Below are 22000 nucleotides of genomic sequence, written 5' to 3'. Positions count from 1 at the left end.
GCACAAAAGCAAACATGGCCGACTTCTACACAGACACAAGCATGGGCCACTTTTGGGGTTCAGTTTCTTGCCCAAGGACACTTCGGCCTGCAGAATGGGGAAGACTGGGTTCAAACCGCTGACCTTACGCTAACAGCTACTAACTATAGCTGCTAATTTTGTAGTGTACCCGCATATTATGCAGCCATAATATGTCAAATGCCTCCACTTCTTTTATACAGTGGCTACCAATGCCCCCTTTTTATATGCAAGCTACACAACAGGAAAAAGCAAAAAGTCAGAAAGATGGCAACTTAACTTTGTGGTAACCTAGCAACCATTTATAATGAGCGACCAGAAGAAAAAGACTGGGCCCCGGCCAGATTTGCTTGGCTGGGACTTCCTGCTTTTAACGAATGCCCAATCGCGCTTGGAAAAACAGAAAGGTGTGAGAGTCTCGAAAACAAACACCCAAAACCTGCAGCTCCAGGAAGAAACTCTGAACCCCGGCCACTTTTTTTTTTTTTAATCCCCACTTTGCTTGGCAGCCGCTGATGCTGACGGTACAGAAATTCTCTCATCATGCTGAAACCCTTTTATACTGACTCATTGCTTTTCTTAATTTAATATGAAAGTATTTACTCCCATAAAGAAACAGACTTTCTCTATTTTCCCTGGAAACGAGTCAAGGTTTTTTTCATCTAAATAAAGCATCCATTAAAGATTGTATGTGCACAATGCATCCATGCTGCAGTGCATTGTTGTATAACTGTAATCAAGGCCTATAGTGTTGGTCCTGCAGAGCTGAAAATAGCAGCACAATAAAGGAGATTAAAAAGTGACAGTGAAAAAAAACGGGAATCAGAACTTCTCAGTGTTTGATCATGAAAAGACTTTTGCTACAATAGGAAGCTGAATTAGCGGAAAAACGGCCTTTGAAGGCAGTCGCACAATGAAACAACAAAAAGACAAACACAGACACACACACACAGAGACCCACACACAGTCTGGGCTGCAGACACTTTTAGAAGTACGCGGCTGATTGAGGCTGATTGAGTGTGAGTGAGTGCGCTGGCAGGGGGCCAACAGTTTTGGGGAAATTAACAGAATGAGTGGCACGTCGCCTGTCAGCTTTGTTTCTGGAACGACAAACACACCCACACCCACACACAGTCATGTCTCTATAACTTCAGGGGACATTACATTGACTTACACTCACGTCCTGCAGACAAACTCCAACCTTAAACATAACTTCTACTTGGGGAACCTCAAAACATGACATCCCCCTAAAACTCAATGAATTACTGCACGGGCCTGGAACCACAAGACCCCATAATGTGACTGTGCAAAAAGATTTAGGTCCCCACAGCACGAGTAAATCACGAGCCACACACACGGCGACAGAAGGGAGGAGATAGGAGAGACAACAGATAAAAGCCCGAACCGTGGCTCATTTCAAAGTGAACAATCCCTCAATTTTCATCAGACGTCTCATAATTAGACTTTCTCATTCTCCGTCTGAGAGAAACATGACGGATCGTTGGTGGGTTTAATTCAAAGAGCATAATGAGCAGTTGATTTGGCAGTAATTGGCTGAAAGTGTGATTACACAAATGCTTTTAGACTTTCAAAATAATGGTTAAAATGCTTAATGTGTCATTATAACCGTTTGTGTTTGCACAGTTAAAACTTGGCACGTTAAAAGAAGATTAGAACAAAATCTATCTCAAGCATAAATTATCTCCTTTCTTTTGAATTTCAGCAAATCTCACAACACACATTTGCCTTTTTTCCGCCTCCACGTCAACCTTCACTTTCTCTCCTGACAAAATACAGACTAAGACATAGAGAGAAATGAGACCTCCACCTCAAAACAGTGGGAGAGAGCAGCGATCTCTCCGTTGTGTGTTTGGTGCTTGCGGAAGCTTTCTGGCATCTGCTCAGTGTTCCAGACCGACAGCTAATTCTGTTGCAGGAGGTATAAACAGTTCTGTTCGGCGTCCATTTCACAAACACAGATCCAGGACGCCCTGGCCGCTGTCGTCATCGTTGTGTAACACTTTGGATGCAACAGACAAAGGAACGGCAACAGAGAGAGTAGAGGGAAAAGAGAGGTGTGTGTGTAGGATGTGTTGGGAGAACAGAGCACAGTGATACATCGCCGATAAATTATTTAAAGGGTCCTCTGTTATGTGGAGAGAAATGAAGACACTTCTCGCTTCAGTACAGATGTAGTTGGAGGATATTCTTAAGTAAATCAGGAATGTGAGGACACGCTCTGAGTGTTTCTGCATATTTTCAAAAGAAAACCTGTCTTTCATTCCAGAGAAGTAAAGGTCAATGTGGTGAGGAATGTTAATCAAGTGAAGTATGTTGACTTATAGCTTAATTTAACATCTTTTGATTTTTCTTGCACTTCTGGCTCTGCAGACTCGGATTGATTATCATCATCGACAGAATAGGAAGATGGACGACATGACAGTCGCTATCGAAGTGAAGCCAAAGCATCTCAATCGCCACCTGGTGGCTGGCTGCAGTATAGGTCACGAACACCGCCTCCTCCATGATAGTGGATGGGACATGGACCGAACTAAAAAGGCAAGTACATGTTAAAATAACTTTTCATAAAGAGTTCTTATCACACTGATGTGTCTTAATTAGTTATTTGATGCAATACAAACTGAAGTTTAAAGATTATGACAGAAAAGTTTGTAAGAGTTAGGGATATAAGGATATAAAGAAAAACAATATTTGTGACAGTTGTAGGATCCAGTATTGTGGGTTTGACCCATTTAAGAAGATAAGAGTTCCGATGTTTCCACCTCTGCTGCGTCGGTTTGAAACATTTGTTTTTTATTTCTTTCAAGTCTCCCCTTTCAACTGTATCCATGGCAACAACCCTTTGGCATGCGAGGCAAAAGACTGAATAACTTCTTTGCTTTGGATTTGAACTGGAGGAGTTCTTTGGATTATCAGAGTTGTGTTTCAGTTGAGTGAAACGACGACGGATTAAAGATGATGCCACTCACACATTTTGCTCATCAAAGATCCAAAATAGCAAATGACCCCAATAAATCAGCAGTAATAGAACATTTAGGATTTTAATATACAGTCTTCAAGATAAAGTTCTTTGATAAACAAAGGGACAGTTTTTTTGGCTATATAAAAAGCTATTTAGAAACCAGTGACTAGACTTTAGAGACAGTAGTGGCCGTGTGCTTACATTTTCCGGTATCCAATACGGACACGTTTTGCTCAGAGTGAAGAGGATGCTCACAAAGTTCAGAATAAACGTCTCACTGACTGGTTTTACAAGAATCACTTCATCAATAGTTTGAACCACGTTACTACACACTGAGCCATTTAGAATGAGCTACGCTCCCAGAAATATGCAGAAAAAGAGAATTAGGTTCAGGAGGTCAGTTTACTCACAAGTCCCATCAAGAAATAAAGCAGAAGTCCAGACTTCAGCACTATGAGCTGATGTAATTTAATGGGGAACATGTATTTTTTGTGCAAGGGGCGTACTGTGTAATTTCCCTGGACTGGTTAACACACCGTTCCTCAATACCCTGATAGTGATAGGTAATAAAAAGAGTTGTCAAACAGGCTGCAGGGCACAGTGATGCAGAGCCGCTGTGTTCTCGCCCATTTCCTGTATTAATGTGAGGAGCTGCAGGCAGCGCCAACATGAGGCCACATCCACCTGGATCTCCTGGAGCTCATAAACAAGAGTTCATTAGAGATGGCTGCTGCCTCAAGCTAAAAAAAGATTCTCCATCCACACTTCCTCTCTACTGTGTACGTACGAGCTGTATTTTTTTCGACTGGCCGTGGGTGTTGTCAGACCTCTTCTGGTTTATGTTTTGTAGTAATTTTCTTCTCCCTGCACAGATGGAGCTGAGAGCAAACTGACCTCCGCACTGAGAGGGAGAGAGAGAGACACCCAGAGATAGTGTGCTACTACCACAAGAGCACAAGAGACAGACACAGAGAAGGTGTTTGGCAGTGCAGAATCGTAAGTAAAAGATTCATCGCAATATACAGTATACCAATGAACATCACACCTGGGTCATCACAGGGTTCACCACCATATAATCCAAGTTATAAAGGAGTTTAAGTTTAAATCGATTCATTTTCAAGTTTAAGAAACATAATAAAGGTCAGGAGTCATGATCTACGTCTTCCATACCTGATTATACCAAAGGTTCGGGTTGTTCGATGCTCTGTATCACTTCAGTTACCTGCGTTGTAACTAAGTGATTGAACCTTCTTCTGACCCAGGTCTGATTATTAGCATTAAGGAAACAGATTTACAGTACAATACACTTGTAAATTTATACACTGTGAAAAACATCTCATTGGTTCTCCTTAAAAACCCAAGTAAATGAACAGCTAAGGGTCTTAAAGGTCAAGAATTTACACAGAAACATTGACTTTTTGCTAAACCCTGCACTCCTCGGTTGCTGTTGTGGTTACAGTGGTAACATTGGTGGAATTTCTTAGTAATTATTGACACAATGGATTCTTTATTTCAAACAGCTGCACTAACACCTGTCGCTAGAGGATTTTCTGTAGCTCACAAGCTAATGAAGCTAAATTTAACAGTTTAAATTCGGAGTGACTTCGTAATCTTTCCCTCGGACTCGTCTGAAAATGCTGAGCTTAAGTCTTTGGTTTGGGAAATCTAGAAACTCTATGAATCATTCCTGCTAGAGACCTGGAGCCCGCTACTCATTGTGGAACTTGACAGACCATCTCTGCCCGTTACGATGCATTAACCCTTGACCTCTGGTGTGCCTGACTGGCGCTGGTACGATTGTCATAACAACAACAATTACACTTTCATGCTCAAGACACACAGCATAGCCGACTTTCGTGCTAACATGCCATGCTAGCTATAAATGCAATGCTAAAAAGAAGTACACAGGAGATAAAATCCACAGCCAGATAAACACACACCAGGATCACCAGTTGCCTCTGGCTCCTTTTCCTCATTAACATGATTTGATTGGCTGGCGCCTGCACTTGAGTATTTGTTTAAGCACGATTTGATTGGCTGGTGCCTCCACTGCCGCAATAAAAGTTAACATCAGCTTCTACAGTATGAAACACGAGCAATGCGACGCAACGGAACCACAGTGCAGTTCGGCAACACCCTATGCGAAATGAGTAAGCAGCATTTCAGTTGTAACCTCCAACACACAACGTGTCTAGCGTAAAAGCTACTGAGCCGAGATGGAGCGTCACTGTTCAATGGAAGGGTTTAGCAAACAAGCTTTTGCAGTGTTGCCTCTGAAGTTGTGGTATCACTTTGTTTTACAGTTCAGGAATCATAACCATGAACATGAATAACCCTAAAAGTTTTACAACGAACTTTGCATTGATCATTGATTTAAATCTATAATACCACTTATATTTACAGTCCAGAAGTTTCTAGTATTTACAGTGTTACGCTGCATTGGCACTTTTTTGTAATACGTTCATATTTTGGTTTAATCTAGTATTGATTGATATTTTCTGTCCCTTTTGCTTAATGAAACTAAAGGCCTTTAATTATATGTCTGTACTGATGACATAAATATGTGGTAATACTTATTGCATCTATTGATGTATAACAATGTTAATACCATGTCGTTTTTTTTATGTCAGTGATTAATCAAACACTAAGTAATTACTGTACTGTAAAGTAAAGTGCTACCATATCTGTAGCGCAGCTTTCAAACAGCCGTCACTCTCAGTAAAGGCAGTCCGGTGAGGTTTATTAAACTTTCTGTGTAAAAACTCCATATTGATTTTTTTTCTTCCCTCACTATTGTTCGTGTTTTCCAGAGTTGCAGATAGCTGCAATCTGTCTTCTTGACCTGAGACAAAGTCCGCAGCTCAATTACTTGTGATTCTAAGTCGAACCGATGGATTTGTTATTTACAGCGCATTCATCATAAGAGCACCGAAGAAAGTGTACAGTTTATATACAGCCCAAAGTGTAAGGCGTAACATGATACAACAGTGTAGTGCAGATATCCATTTTCAGTCCACTTCACGCCGAGTCCATCCCTTTCACTTATCCATCGCCGTGTTATGTTCCATTACTGTCCACATTATTCATATTCACTTCAATCAGTTTCATCTGTCACGATTCCGTTCCTCTCCGTTCAACTCTGATGTGATTTCAATTAGTCCGTTCCAGAGCATTTAATTCCAGCCCAGTCTGTGTTGTTGTTCTGAGACCAGCCCAGTTATGTGTGAGTCAACTGGATATTTTTCAATATACAGTGTAAGTGTTGTGTACATTTGGATTCTCCAGCGCGAAGCGTCTTCTTTGTGTTTTCCTCTTGCAAACTGCCAGTACCGCTGAGACGCCCTCTGCGAGTTTAATTATCAGAAGCCTTGTTCCCACGTGCACGCCATTTTATGAACTGTCCATTTGCAGCAGATGTGATCTGTAAAGCGAGTCCTGCACATCTATAGGCAGTGTCTGCCGACTGGATGCTGTATTACTGTACACGGTCGCTCTCTGATTAATTAGCTTAGTCGCCATAATTTCATCAGTGACACTTTTGGAAAGTGATTTAAAGTACTTTTTCTCTCCCTTAAGATTTGCAACACAGTTTCCTGCACGTAAATATTATTTATGGTGGCCAAACACATTTATCATCACAGCCCCTTTTATTAACTTTAAGAATTTATTGTGACGCATTCTGTGCAATCATTTGTACGTTGTACAGCATAAATATTACCTGTCACTGATACCATGAGGCCAGCAGTTTTTTTTCCTTGCTCGGTTTTTCAGCCTAGGGATTAGGTTCATTAAAAGAAATTAAGTTGATTCCATAGAGACCCCCACTGTCAGAAGATATTTAGGCATACAAGGTCAAGAGAAGGGAGGTTTGTAAGGTTTCAGGCGCAATTGCTAAAAATATGACCCTGTTTTAAGAGCACCCCAGGGCATGAGTGGAGAGAAGATTTAGCTTTTTGTTAGCTTTCCTGGGAAGTAATGGTTATACAGTTAGTGGAAATGTCCAGTATTAGTGCGGGGCTGAAAGACACTGGCTGAACGTGATTATTCAGTGTCTAACTTCCTTCTGTGACCAGATGAGGTAAGGCAAATCTCTCCTAGCCAAGTCTGAGAGCTGCTAGCCACAGGCAGGCTAGTGAAATCTCCACCCCTGATGAGGAATGTCACTTTAGCAGTTGGAGCCAGCAGGTGTGTAGTTACTCAGCTCCCTGCGGATGGTGCTGAACGGCGACAGCTCCAGCTCGGTGGTGCACTCGTGTTCGTTATCGTCGCTGGCCGTGGCCGAGGAGGGCACGTGGTTACAGCAGCAGCAGCAGCAGCAGTCTAGGAAGGCCCTGCCCAGCGGACGACACAGGAGGAGCAGCAGCGCTGGCGTCACGGCGGCCCGACAGAAGAGCAGCAGCTGGGAGAGAAGATGGAGGATGGACATGGTGTGCTCGGGAACACCGGCCGCCATGTATGCAGAAACTATGTTGCAGATGTTCTCAGGCACCACGCACGCACCGTAGACAATTGCCAGCGCCACGACGGTGCAGTTCATCTGGCTCTCCAGCCGAATCTGCTTCTTGTTGCTACGCACGCTGGCCTGCTCCGCACGCCGGATCTTGCGCGCCGTTACCAACGAGCACCCGATGGTGAAGAGGGTGGGCAGACAAAAGTAGCAGCCGAAGCACCACCACAGACGAGCGCCCTCGTAGGTCAGGCCCAGCACGTACAGCATGTCAGGAAGCGAGGTGGATATCCTGATGATGCAGCGTTCGACGGGAGGCTCGCCTGGGATTCCCGTGTCCTCCGTCACCAGCTGTCGAATGAGGAGCTCAGGGAGGGCCAAAAGGAGGGCGCCGATCCAGATGACGGCGAGCTTGGCAGTGGTAGACGTGCAGTTCTCGATCATCTCGTAGTACATCTGGACGTTGGTGGCTGCGCGGAAGCGGTCGATGCACAGAGCGCACAGGGTGAAGGTGGTCACGCCCAAAGACGCCACCTGAGGAAACAAGCAGGAATTGTTTATCAGGAGAGAAGTCACTTCAAATCATCGAGTACAATGAATGTTCTGATATTTGCTTGGCGGCTTATAGAGGTTCTTTAAAGATACACCCCCGTTCCCAATATATTTAAACATTGTGCAGGAAACATCTCAATGCTGCAGGCATGAGGAGTCGAGACAAGATCTAACAGTAGCCTTGTACTGGTGATAATCTACAATCATTCCAACTGACAGAAGAGCAATACTCATGTGACACAAAGAATAAAAAGAAACTGACAAAAGTGCAGAGAATGTCTTACGGATACATAAAAGAAGGCTGCGAGTTCCCTTGTTTCCACTTGATGACTGAAGAGCAGGACAGAAAATAATGGTATTGGCTTTTAGCTGCATGCAACACAGGTATAATCACAAGTAGTGGAGCGTCAGCAACACAATGGACAGCCGTAAGCTGCTATTATGGTTGTGTTGCATCCCTGAATGTGTGCGACTGAGAGGGGGGGATTAAAAAGCTGTCAGAGCTGCATTCACATGTATTTTCACGCCCCTTGTTCAATGGCTTTTTTTTTACTAAATAACAAACCTAAACACTTCACTGCTTTTGTTAATTACCTGCATTATACCAATGTTCTCCATGCATAAGCTCTGCAAACTGTGAGAGCACAAATTTCCTCAGCACGTGTAAGCACCTGCTGGACAAACTTGGAAAACGGACAGCTGGAACGTGTGTGTGTGTGTGTGTGTGTGTGTGTGTGTGCGTGTGTCCTCACTTGAACCAGTTTCTTCTCAGATTTTGCCTCGAGCACCATATCTGCTGGATCTGACCCACCCTCTTCCTCCATCCCTCTCCCTTACACCCTATGTCTCTCACTTTTTTTTTAAAATCTCCTCCTCCCTTCTCTCTCCTCCTCTCCTCACCCCCCTTCCCCTCTGTACACCTCTCCTTTCCTTCCTCCCTTCATTTCAAATTTAATTACAACAGCCAGCCTCCCAGATGGCCCCGGTGAGCCACGGCTTTAGCGCTCTAAACACATACTTCCTGGACAGATAGAGATGTACACACACGGCGAGATGTTCTGTGTGTCTGGACATGCACGTGCACACACACACACACACACACACACACACACACACACACGCACGCTAACCAGGCTAATGAAGGGCGACCAAACGGAACAGCGAGGGGGTAAGTGGGGTAGACAACCCCCCCCCCCCCCCCCCCCCCCCACAGACTCCAGCACTGAACAATAATTGTGATCAATGTGACTACGCTTCGGACCGGGGGGGTTTATTACCTGCTGTCACGCCACAATCTCGCAACTATAAATGTGAATTGTTTTATAATTTAGCCAAAGCAGAACAATCATTATCCTTTGTGTTCAAAAAAAAATTCAGTCCAACTTTGAATTGATTTGAGCAAAACAAGTCAGACAAATAAATCCTTCGGTCAATTGTTAAAAATTCGTACTAAAAATCGAATACATACAGGAAACTGCAGCAGTCCTGAGCTTAGCTAATTTTCATCAATGTCTACAATGATTAACTTCAGAACAGGTAAATTATAAAGCTCTGAAAAGTCAATCATGCTCATGGACAGTTAGGGACAGGATTTACATGTGGTTTGATTGCGGTAGAGACAAAAATCTTGCATCGCAGCACGGCTTCTGAGTGCAAGTAATAACCACATGTACTGTGCTGCAGATAATCAAATATAATAGACACATTAATCCATAGAGGCATTCTACTCATTTTACTACACATTGACCTTTAAACTGATTGAGCCCAATCCAATCAAATGCATCTCAATCTACAAGTGATCTTCACATACTGTCTATAAAGATGTGTCTCCACTTCCTTCCACTATCAAGAAAGAAACCACTTTATATAGCTCAGTTTATATCATTAAAATAACTAATTAAAACCAAATTCATAAGAACAATCAACACTTGATGAAACATCAGTGTGATGAGAACTACCTTAAATGACAGACACGTATTCAAAAATAATTTATCTGACATGTACTTTTTTAATGTATGATTCCTGTCACATCCATTGACACGGAGGAGGAGGGATTATTACAATAAGTTTCACTTTTGTGGAGCAGTCAATTCGTCCATCTTTATATACAGTCTATGGTGCTACCTAAATAGGGATGGGTTCAGATCCATTTTGGATTTGCTTCCAAGATGGTAAAACATTATATCTGTGCCCTGATTTGTTCATTCATGCTGTCTGTTTAGAATAGTTCGTCTTTTTCTGACACTACAGTCATCTGCAAAGACAAAAACGACTCAAACGTGGCTTTCTGGTTTAAATGTCCCAGAGTTAATTAACCAACTGCAACTGTGAAGCAGTAGAATGCTCACAATGAAACAGGAAGTTCTTCTTTTAAATCTCTACTGTCATTTCTTTAACAAGATGAGTGTCATTCTGTCGCTGTTATGTGACTAAAGTTGAAAGAGGATGTTAACAGCCTGTCCTTTTTTTTCAGTGTGAAAGTTTAAACACAATAAAAGCACATTTCCCCTGCAACATGTTGCTGAAACCGACGCTCCGCTCACTTCACTCTCTGACTCATCTGTCAGCCGTTGATACCATTTACTGAAATTGCTGCCTGCTATGTATTTCTCCATCCCGCCCCACGGTTTACAAACTAAAATACTGCCCGTTTGGAATGAACTGAGTTTTCATCGCAGAACAATGAGGTGTTTTTGACAGCTGCTGGATCACACGGATCAGGCCCCATATTGTGAATATGAACAGTTAGAAGGCCTTAATTTGCCTGTGTACACGTAGACCTACATTCCTTCATTTTACAGTTGAAGAAGCATCATATCAGGCGCTATGAGTGACCCACTTCTTTCTCCATAAACATGCACACCAAGCACACCTGTATTCCCATATGTGGTGGCTGTTTGCCAACACACATGCTGTGCACAACGCCCGCACAAACCCTCACGACACATGGATGCTTGCACACTGTGAATATTTCATGGCTCGAACAACAGGGCTGGAATGGCTTTAAAGGCTGTCATGGAGGACTCGGGAGCCCAGCTTTGATCAGCGTGTTGGGGCGGAGAGCAAGGGGCAGGACGAACAAGCATGGCTTTGTACTGGAGGGGAGATGAGAGAGAGAGAGTGCAAGAATCAGGCCTGGTGGGGTGATGGTGGTGTGTGTGTGTGTGTGTGTGTGTGTGTGTGTGTGTGTGTGTGTGTGTGTGTGTGTTTGTGGAAGGTGGTTATGCAAATGTGTCTGGATGAGAAACAGGGAGAGAAGAAGAATGGAGAAGGAAAGAGAAAGTAATGAAGGAGTTGGGAGATACTAGGCTTTTGGACAATGCACTGAAGTCCGGATGTTTTCCTGAAATTCTCTGGAGGGGCTGTACGAGAGAAGCCAGACCTGTAGTAAATTGTCCAGAAAATGTGAGAGTGAGTGAGGAATTTGAGGGTTTTGGCTGATAGGGGGCGACACCGGTGTCGATGTGATCTAAACAAAAACACAGCCCAATATATACGTCATCTCCTGCCTCCTTCTACAGACATTTTCCTGTTGTTGTGAACGCGTCTGACCCGCACAATCTCCTGCTGCGTTCTTCGTATGTCGGAAAATGCAGTTTGCCCGACTTAGAGAACTGAGACAGTGAGAGGGAACAGAGAGGGACAGCAGGGGACAGTATCAGTGAGTTAGACACAGCCCCGAGTGACAGGGAGAGAGAAATAAGCCAGGTCTTGTACAGAATTATTAACAATGTTAATGTGACATTTCTTCCAGACGGCAGCCCTGACCCTGCCATGTTAATTTTACCAGCTGGATGGATAACAGTCCCACTGGGCTTGAGGCTGGAAATTTTGCTACTAAAATATTGTCTCAATATTTATTTAAAACAGTAGTACAATTACACAAGTACCCAGTAAACCTCAGTTAACAAAATAGCTCTTATTATGGTCTCGTTAACCCAGAGGACATAACTCCCATGTTTGTATCGTGGTTATAAGTCTAACACTTCATAAAGCCATAACCAAGCTAGCTATTTTCCCAATGCTAAACTAAACTAGCTGGGGTGTAGTTGTATTTTGTATTTATTGTGGTTTCTATGCCTCGATGTCCCTGAGAGGACTCCACTGCCATGTTAGTATCGTTAAGTGTCAGGCTACAGCTGTTGTTTTTAAACTAAACGTATTTGTACCGATTTTTCTGCGACAGGCTAGCTGCTTCCTGTTTCCATTCTTTATGCTAAGCTAAGTACAAAGGCAGCATGTTGTAGTCATACATTTACTAAACAACTATTAGAGTGGCATCAATCAACTTCATCTAACTCATCTAAAAATGTCAAAGTAGTACTTCTAATATAGAGTTTTATGTATATTGAGTGCTTTTCTTACAAATATTCCCTTTGACCTGGTTAAGTTATCAAGTAAAATTTCAAAGTATTTCCGTTCGGTTTTTCTATTTCTTCTCAACCTTGGAATTAAAGGCCTCACAAAGAGGGGAAAGAACATGAAACGACCTTTCATCCCTCACACCTGTTCCTCCGGTCCTGTCCGTCGATCAGCGCAGCAGGTGAGAAAGACATTTCCCCCGGTGCTGTTTTTAATAACGGCCCATTAACTTCCTGATTAAAGGTCCTGTGAGCCGGTGGCACAAAGGCCTCGCGTTATTAATTGGGTCTTAACAAGTACTGGTGGAGCTTGTGCAGCCGCGCCGTGACGACAGCCACTGTCAGGGATAATGGCTGTTATCTGGTGATGAATGAGCTAATGTGGAGACACAACAACACACACACACACACACACACACACACACACATGGTCTGATAGTAATGAGCCAGAGAGACAAAGGGTTATTCCTGCTGCAGTGCTTTCTTCTAGGTTGTGTGTGACCCAGTGCAGGCTCGGGCAGACCATAACTCTAACCAGAGCGACCCTGCCACTGACAGCCACCATCCGTCTCACAGCTGTGCTGCGTGTCTGGAAGAGGGAAGGAGGGAAGGAGGGAAGGAGGGAAGGTGCAGTGGGCGAGCGTGCACGCCCACATGTGAGCATGTATTCATGTCTGTGCACGGCCACATTTATGTATTTTATTGTGGGCTTGTGTGGATGGTGCTCGCATAGTGTGCGTCTGCGTGTGGGGTATTGCAGACTCTATCTTTAGACTGTGGGTGGGTGATGCTAGAGAACACCATTTTCAAAGACCACAACTAACATCTCCTTGTTTCATTGTTTTCTTTTCTCATTTTTCTCGCTTGACAAAAACATGTCAGCTTCCAACCACATCTGGTGTCTTCTCTTTGTGGATGGAGTTCACTTGTAATGGAGAAGGTTTAGTTGTGAACCACATGTTAAAACTATTCTGTTCTAATCTTTTATATCCTGCTGTTGTTACATTGTACTATCAGCTCTGCTCCCAGTAATCCACGTGCATCTTATATCTATCTCACTCTCTTTTCTATCGGTGCAATTTCAATATCATACATGTGAAATACTGTTTATAGTTTGATTACATTGTACATATTTCTATCCTTTATAGTTCCTGGTTTATATTACTTACTTCTTATTTTATCTATATTTAGTAGCTGTTTGGGAGCTTTCAATTACATCACATGGTCTTCCTCAGCTCATGAGGAATAGTTCCAACAATTTGCCAATATTCCTGTTTGCCTTTTTGCTGAGGGTTAGATAAATAGATCAATAACACTGTGATGTCCTTACAGTAAATAAAAAGCTGGTGCCAGCAGTCAGTTAGCTTAGCTTAGCACAAAGACTGGAAAACAGCACCACTAAAGCCCATTAAGGAACACATTATATGTCTATTGGACAGAGAATGGGCTTTGTGCTAAGACCGTCTTCAAGATAAAGATTTTCAGTCTTTTTCTATCCAATTCTATTATATTCCACAGAATTCACACAGAAGTGGGGCGAGCAATCACATTCTTTCTTCTTCCTCGTTTCTTTAATTAAATTAACAGCCACAATAAATTACAGTTCCCTCCTCTATTCTGCTGCTTTGTGTCTTACAGTGAAGTCGGAGGCGCTTAATTCCAGACAATAAATTCCTCTTCCATTAAACGATATCCTGACCTGTGGCAGATTTCCCCCTGGACAATGAAAAATGTATTCTGCCCTCGGTGTACAGTGGCCTCTGGGACATCTTATTCCAGGTCATTGATTCCTGCCTAGAAGTGTTTTGATGGTGAAAATAGAAAACGCAATAGCTGTCATATTCTTCTCTATTCCGAGGTTGGCTACACGCCGGCCTGCTCTATGTTGATCCAAAACCAAGGCGCTGCTCTTTTTTCCATTTCCCCAACACACCTAATTCATAATGACAATCACCCCATGAATATTTCATATGTACATGGGTAATTATCAATTTGGGTAATTGCATGTAGCAGCAGGCCTAATCTGTGCTCCGTGTTGTTGTGTGGTCTTGTCTCATCACACAAACCACGATCTGCTCATCCATGGACTGAGAGAGCTGTCTGCATGGACTCACCGCCGTGCATCACGAAGAGCCATTAATTAAATACCCTGAATAATTTACATATCCTCCAATTAACTGTCATTCCTGAGCCTAATAGACGCAGAGGGCAGGAGATCCAGTGTGGATTTGAGTTGGGTTTATGTGTTGCCACGGTGCACTTGGCATATAAGATCAATCGTGCTTATGTGCCCCAATACTTTCATACTGTATGTGTGTGTGTGTGTGTGTGTGTGTGTGTGTGTGTGTGTGTGTGTGTCTTCTCCCTTAGGCTCACTTCTAATCACAGATAGCTGATGCAGAGAGAAAGAGAGGGAGCGGAGCCATGGGCAGTGATCAGTGGAGAGAAGGCCATCCCACCCATCTGGAGGATCAGCACGCCCTACTGCCTGTGTGTGTGTGTGTGTGTGTGTGTGTGTGTGTGTGTGTGTGTGTGTGCTGGTCTAGATACTTTGCTGGATAGATAGACAAACAGTCTATGGATGTATATAACCGTATATAGTCACAGACTGGACCTATTTTTGATGATTTTCTTGATGAAGGAGGTGGACATCTCCAGAGCTCCTTTACACTGTATATAAAGATAAGACCATAATCTCCTCTTCCTAACACTATCGAGAAATGAAGCCAAAATATCCTGCATACTATCGAAGCCATCTCGACCAATCATGAGTCAGTCTCAGCTGTCAATCATGACACCATTTTCATCAGGTCAAATATCTGATTTAAAATCACACTTACTGGAAAAATGAGCTCTTGAACAAACATTAGTGTGATAAGAACTGTTCCCTAAAATGACACAAACCATCTTTGTGAAAATTATTTTGCACTTTTGTTTCGTGTAAACCATGTCCCTTCCACTAACATGGAGGAGGTGGGGTTCATACTGCAGCCAGCCACCAGGGGGCGATCGAGATGCTTTGGTTTCACTTTTTGGGAACAGCCACATCATCCATCTTTATATACAGTCTATGAGAGCTCCAGGTAAAGGTTAAGTGAGATTCCTTTTAGTGGGTGGAAGGTGATAACGTCTGGGATCTCCTTTGCAATATCCTTCTTTTGATGGATGTTTCACTAACATGCACGGAAACCACATTTTGCAGTTCTGATTGTTACTTGAAAGTGTGCGTTACCTGTGTGGGTTGAAACACTGAATGCATCAGGCTGATGTATGTGCTGCCGTCACCACCGGATTCAAAACAGCACACGGCTCCAGCACTGGTCCTCTGTGCCCCCCTCTCTCCTCCTCCGCCTCCTCTCTTTCTCTGTTTCTGCCAGTCTATCACTTTTCTCATCCTCTTTCCTGCTCTGCTTCGCTCCCCCCCTCTCTCTCCTGCCTGCCTGCCTGCCTGCCAAAGCCCACTGTACCATAGCACAGACAGCCCACAGTCTCTGTCTACAGGGTATTGAACAGCGCAGCAGAGGTCAGATGTATAAATGAGACACACACACACATATACACACACTAAAGGACTGCACACACCAAAATAGGTCAGTGTTGAGTGAAAGTCGTACTATAACATGACATTTTTAGCACACGTTGTACTGGTTTTGGTATAATGCAGCTAAACTGTTTGTGGAATGGCCGATAACACTCAATGAGACAACGCGTCTTTAGGGAGTCACTAATGTCCCACGATGATGACAGGCAGTTATCTGTAAATCAGGTTTAAAGACGGCGTGAGCGCAGCCATGTGTGTTTGCTAATGGGAGTGGTCGTTAGGCCGCTGCATACCTGAGGCCAGCTCTCCGTGGTCACCTAGAGTTTGTTATTCCCCCAATTACAAACCCTGGGTGACCAAGAAGCCTGAAAGCTTCCTTAATGAGAGAAGATGGTTTTTCACAGCATCTGCCGAGGAGAAAAACACATCAAGAGAAAGGTGAAACAGGACGTCGGGGCCGAGTCAGAACCCAGAGCAGAAATGAAACTGAGCAGGAGTTTCACATTCACAGTCAGCTGGAGAAGAGAGGACACACCATGCAGCAGTCGTCCTCGCCAAGAAACCTGTACACTCATATCAATCTATGCTGATTTGACGGATTATGGATTTCTTTAACGGAACAGACCCCAGAGAGTCCTTTATCAAACACACCAGCACAGGCTCACCACTAGGGTGCGTCCTATCCTACTGTTCAATCTTTGCACAAATAACAGGAACATAAATGCCACCATGTTAACTTCAGTTCTCACATTGAGATTCTTACTGGGAATCTGACCCCTTCATGATGTCATGGTGTGACAAATCGGATCAGCTTAGGCTAAATATCTTTGAAAACACAGATAAAGGAACTAGAGGAGAATTCTGCTCCATTGAACTTGGCAAATAAGTATTTAAATGCCTTTCCATGTATATTTATTATTACCATTATTATTATTATTATTATTATTATTATTAGTATTTATAACCCTTCTGGTAATTGCCTGTCTCTGTGTGTATGTTTATCCCCTGTCTGGTTTTACTTAGGCTCCAAATCCAACGGCCCTCATGGTTTAAATATGTTGTATTGATTGATTGTGTGTAGTTTCAAAATAATGGTCGAGTTTATGTGTGACGGATTTATGAGCTGATAAATCGGGACAAAGCGAAAACGCATGCTTGGTTTCACTTGTGCTCATGTGCACATTCTTACACGTTGACATTTTAATGCTTCACATCACTGAATGAGATGTGGGTTGTCTGTCTCAGTCTCAAGCATCATCATTGCCATCTTGTGAACAACTGTTTTCATGCTATTTAAACAAGGATCAAGCTTCGACTGATAATAATCCATGTTCACAGCATGAAAAAGACATAAAATCATTATTCAAGTTCAACATCTTGTTCTTTCTTCCATCATTTTTTTACAGTTAATGAGACTTTCGTGCAAATCCCTGTGTCACAGCAGCACAGTTCTGAATGAACCTTGACTCGCTTCCCTGTAGTAAAGGAGGCTTATAAAATACTTGCCGCGCTGCTTATTTGTTATTTCAGCCGACGCTCAGGTCTTATCCTAATCAACTGCCAGGTGTGAAAACCCAATTATTGCCCATTAGTTTTGCTTGAATTCGCCGCCGTGCGCCTCGCGGCCCGGAGGGGTCGTCTGCGGTGACAGCAGCGTGAAGCCGGAGCGTGTCTGAAATAAAGCAGGCCCCGGCTGTAGCTGGCATTTTTTATTTTGTGCACCATTCCTTACAATTTCCCCGCCGCGTTAGCTCACATGTCACACCTGGAAATTGCCTCCTCTTTGAGGTTTGGAAAAATCCACACCCGGCTAAACACGGAATAAAACAAGGTTTAGTGAAGGCAGCAGCGTGGCGGACTCGTGTCTCGGCGGACATTGATACCTTATCTGTGCCACCTTCTGATCACGTATGCGTGCACACGTGAAGTTGGGTTTTTTCGTGCGAGTGAGCGAGTTGCGTGCGAACGTCGGCATGTGTGAGTGAGTTTGTGAGTCTTTGTTTCAGGCCGAATGTTGACGTCCCCTGTGACTGAATTTGGGTTAAGTGAAGAATAAAGTCACTCAGTGGGGGTGACTGTGTTTGTGTGTGTGTGTGTGTGTGTGTGTGTGTGTGTGTGTGTGTGTGTGTGTGTGTTTCACTGAATGTTCCACAGGGAGAGTGTGAGCCCCAGGCTGCATTACTCATGGCCTGACACATGCATGCGCACACACACACACACACTGACGACACAGTGAACATAGACAGGCCCCAGTGCACATGTCCTTATGGATACAAACTGCATATTCACATGCTATCTTAAATTCTGGGAGACAAGTGAGAACAACTCCCACACACACACACACACACACACACACACACACACACACACACACACACACAGTTTATTAAGAATCAGGATTTGGTCTGAGCTCTATAGGAGTCTGTGTTAAAGTTATTAAATAATATCCTGTGGTTCTTGGACATGCAATAAGATGGGGAGGGGGGTCTGTGTCTCTATAATCCCCCATAATTAAAACACATGCACTCATGCAAGGTGTTAGTGACATGCTGTGCATCACAGAAATATGAAATGAGACAGTGGACATATGGCTTTTATACCTTTTCACTCATCTACTGAAACTAAAACTTTGATTTCTGAAGTTGTGATCTGATTTCTTGTAGAACTATTACCAGCATCTCATTCACTACAAAAGAGCAAAGTAAATCATTGCTTGGTCCTTGGTTCGATGTCAATTTCACACCACAGTGACTAACTTCTATAATATTGCTCCATGCAGAAACCGGTCGTCACATCCGTCTGCTGGGATGATTTTGAAAAGGCTTTCAACGCTTCACTCAGCTCAACGTCGCATGGAACCTCATCGTGAAAGGCCCCGCGAGGACAATACCACGCCACTCGCCGGCTCATGTTACCTCTTCATTATGTGGCGGCCCTCCCTTGTCTCTGGAGGGTGGGGTCAAAGTTGAATACACCTGCTCTGGCTCGCTGCCTGGAGGCTGGATAACTCTCTCTCTCCTGACGTCTGGGCTATTTTAGGTTTGGTTACATTTTGGTTTCTCCGTTTGCTGCACTATGTAGAACGTCTTCCTCTCACTCCTGCACCTCGGACACCATCCACTACTTAGTTTCTTCCAGCTCTGTCTGATTTAGCGTAGCTTACGTTGTATTTGGGTTAATTTAACGCTTCAAAAAGAATGTGTGTTGCCTCCGCTCTTTTGTCTTTTCCTTGTGCAAGGTAAGGCCACTGAAAACAAGCTTTAAAGCCCCTGAGCTGGAAACCCCAGCTCTGTACAAAAGACTCTTTTCGGGTGAATCTGACACGGGTGTAATTGCAGTAAGCACACAAAGGGAAGGTATTAACCTGGTGTAAACAACCTGTCTAACATCCCTCCAGTGCTGCCGTACATATACCGTAGGTGTGTTGAAAGACAAACCGAAAGACGGGGGGGGACGAGGAAGGGACAAAGAGCGACACGCTATGTGAGTGTGTGTTTGTTGTGTTTGTGTAGCTCGCCATCTCCCCGTCACCCTAACTTAGATATGTGTCAGGGTGACAGGGAGAGGATGAGCCACTTGTCTTACATCCCGGTGTGTGTGCGTCATGTCTACACGCCTCGAGGCCCAGGTGAGGTTCTCCAGCAGCAGGTGTACGAGTGACAAACACTTGTAACTGGATGACATGACATCCTATACAGCCACAACTGGCCTGGTAGGGCTTTGAAACTGAAAACCCAACCCTGTAGGTCCATTGTGAAACTTCATAGTGAATGTGAAACCCTTCCAGGAGATGTTGTTGCTATAGTGTGATCACATTCAGACAAGATGGGAGATAATGTTCAAGACACTGGTTGAACCACATTTATCTCTCGACATCGCTCTAGCAGGCGTCTACAGGCAAAGCATCTACATCTCAACTAAATGAAGAATTTGCTGTCAGAGCAGAATAAAAACCCCAAACCCAAGGAATTTACCTCCACATATGGCACCACTTTGCAGGTGAACTCCCCCAGCAGCCAGGACTTGGTCAGTTCGTGGAACACCACCATGGGCAGGCAGAAGAGGATGAGCACAAAATCCCACACGGCCAAGTTGGCCAGCAGAGAGTTGGAGATGCTCTTCATGTAGTAGTTCTGGCACACGATGCACAGGATGGCGATGTTGCCCGCTATGCCCACCAGGAAGATCACCCCGGACACGCAGGTGATGGCGTACGCGCCGTAGGTCTCGCTGGTCACCGGGTAGAAGGGGTTCTTGATCTCGTCGCCAAAGTCCTGCGAGCTGGGGGGCGTGATCGGCGTGGCGTCCCAGGGGTTCTCCTCCCTGAACGTGAAGAACTCGGGCCTCCTGGTGAAGAGGTCAAAGGGCAGGTCGGTGGAGGTGAGGGCCACTGGCTTGGGGATGGGTTCCCACGGCGACGTGTGGGGTTGAGCCAGAGGCACCACGCCTTTGTTCAGCCGGCTTCTCCCCCTCTTCCATCCTTTCTTCTGCTCGTCTTTTGTGCCCCTCTTGTGCCTGTCGCCGTCCTCGGGGCCCCCTCCTCCCCGGCCCATTGAGGAGGGCTTAGCCGCATTGTAGTGTCCACCTGCTGGCGTCCTCGTAGTATCAAGAGCGCCATTCAACTTTATCCTCTTATTATGGCGGCGCGTCGCGTCCCAATGTGCGACGGCGTGGGGATCCTCCATGGGTGTCACAGTCCTATTGAAGTCGCGTTTGTTGTGTCCCACTCGCCTCGTCTCACCCGCAATTGACGCTCTCCTCCAGGGGTGAGTGGAGTTAAGGGTCCCCCTGGAGATCGCCCGCTCCGCCGAGGACGCACCTGTGGCATACCCCGCCGAGAGCGCGCGGTCCCTGGCTCTGCTTTGGTGACTCTCCCGCAGTGACGCGTGGAAAGTCCTGGCGGAGTACGCGCCGACGTTGGTGTCCTCGTAGCCCCGCACTTCCCCATTATTCCTCAAAGATACTAAAACATGTGCGTGGGCCAGTAACACAAACAACGTCCTGGGCTGCAGAATCATGGTCCAGGAAAATGTGTTGAGCGCAGGGTTTAAATCCTCACGAGTGCGTCCTCATCCCTCTGTGCCAGCCGCGGGGACACTCTTCCATTCAGTCAACACCCATGTTGGAAGCAGCACCCAGGGGAGCTCACGGTTACGAGTGATCCGCTGCATGCAGGGGTGGGGGGGCGAGGGGGGGGGGGAGTAGCTCTGCAGACTTTTACTCGGGCTCTATCCCAGCTCAGTGGTGCACCGGCGCTGCAGCTGCAAAAAACCTCCAATGCTCCAGAAGTCTTGACATCACCGAGCAGGACAGCGACTCAGAGTCCGGCTGCGCTAAAGAGGGGACGTAGCGAGAGGCAGAGGAGGAATTGTTGCATATCCACACTCACATAATCCGCTTCAGTTCCCAGCACCCGAGAGGAGAGTGTGTGTGTGTGTGTGTGTTGGTGCGTTAGTTCAGTGGGTTGGGTCGACAGCAGCAGCAGCAGCAGCAGCAGCAGCAGCAGCAATGCGGTGCAGTCCGGGTAAAGCCCACCACCACCAGGCTGTGATGCGCGGGAGTGGAGAGGAGAGGATGGAGAGAGAGACAGAGAGACAGAGGGAGAGGGAGAGAGAGAGAGAGAGAGAAAGAGAGAGAGAAAGAGAGAAAGAGGAGGGGTGGAAACCGACCGCTCCTCCTCGTCCCCTTTGCTTTTCTCCTCCTCGAGTGGTACAGGACCGTGGAAGAAAATGGACTCCCCTGGCGGCTAACCCCGATCTGTCACTCCTCATCCATCACGGAGCATCCAGCAGTCCCCGGAGCAGACTACGGCTCCAGCCCCCCCCCCCCTCCAGCGGCAGACGCACCGCAGCCACGCCCGACAAGACGTGCCGATAAATATTATTACCCATCGTGGTTTGCATTTTTACGCACAGGCGTTGCTGCTATTCATGCGACAATTACGCAGACGCCTTTAAGTCAACTCACCTAATTTGATTACAATTAACAGCACCTTTCAAAAGAAAAGTCTTTCACCTTAGTTTGAGAAATGAATACTTTCAGATTATAGACTCAAGATATTCATTATTCAGGTGGATTCTCAATTTACTGCTGCAAAG

The 22000-nt window shown here is 45.0% G+C and overlaps 1 protein-coding gene across 1 annotated transcript; it reads right to left on the bottom strand.

Moving 5' to 3' along the window:
* Positions 1 to 4570: 4570 nt before the first annotated feature.
* On the bottom strand, positions 4571 to 21755 carry gpr37b (G protein-coupled receptor 37b). The gene is made up of 2 exons (XM_034578690.1): positions 19877 to 21755; positions 4571 to 7982 (listed from the first exon to the last, which is right to left on the bottom strand). Exons 1-2 carry the CDS (start codon positions 20918 to 20920, stop codon positions 7167 to 7169), a joined length of 1860 nt encoding a protein of 619 aa, XP_034434581.1. The 5' UTR covers positions 20921 to 21755; the 3' UTR covers positions 4571 to 7166.
* Between the last annotated feature and the right edge of the window lie 245 nt (positions 21756 to 22000).

The sequence above is a fragment of the Hippoglossus hippoglossus genome, chromosome 23 (genome assembly GCF_009819705.1).
Source record: "Hippoglossus hippoglossus isolate fHipHip1 chromosome 23, fHipHip1.pri, whole genome shotgun sequence".
NCBI lineage: Eukaryota > Metazoa > Chordata > Actinopteri > Pleuronectiformes > Pleuronectidae > Hippoglossus > Hippoglossus hippoglossus.
The sequence above is the reverse complement of the archived record's forward strand: the minus strand, read 5'-3'. Positions and strand labels throughout refer to the sequence as shown.

Bases quoted from the DNA above. Each gene is read 5' to 3' on its own strand.
- gpr37b (XM_034578690.1), bottom strand. From the start codon at position 20,920: ATGATTCTGCAGCCCAGGACGTTGTTTGTGTTACTGGCCCACGCACAT. The intron at 7,983-19,876 runs GTAAATTCCTTG...TTGTTTCCTCAG, and splicing joins AAGTGGTGCCATATGTGGAG to GTGGCGTCTTTGGGCGTGAC.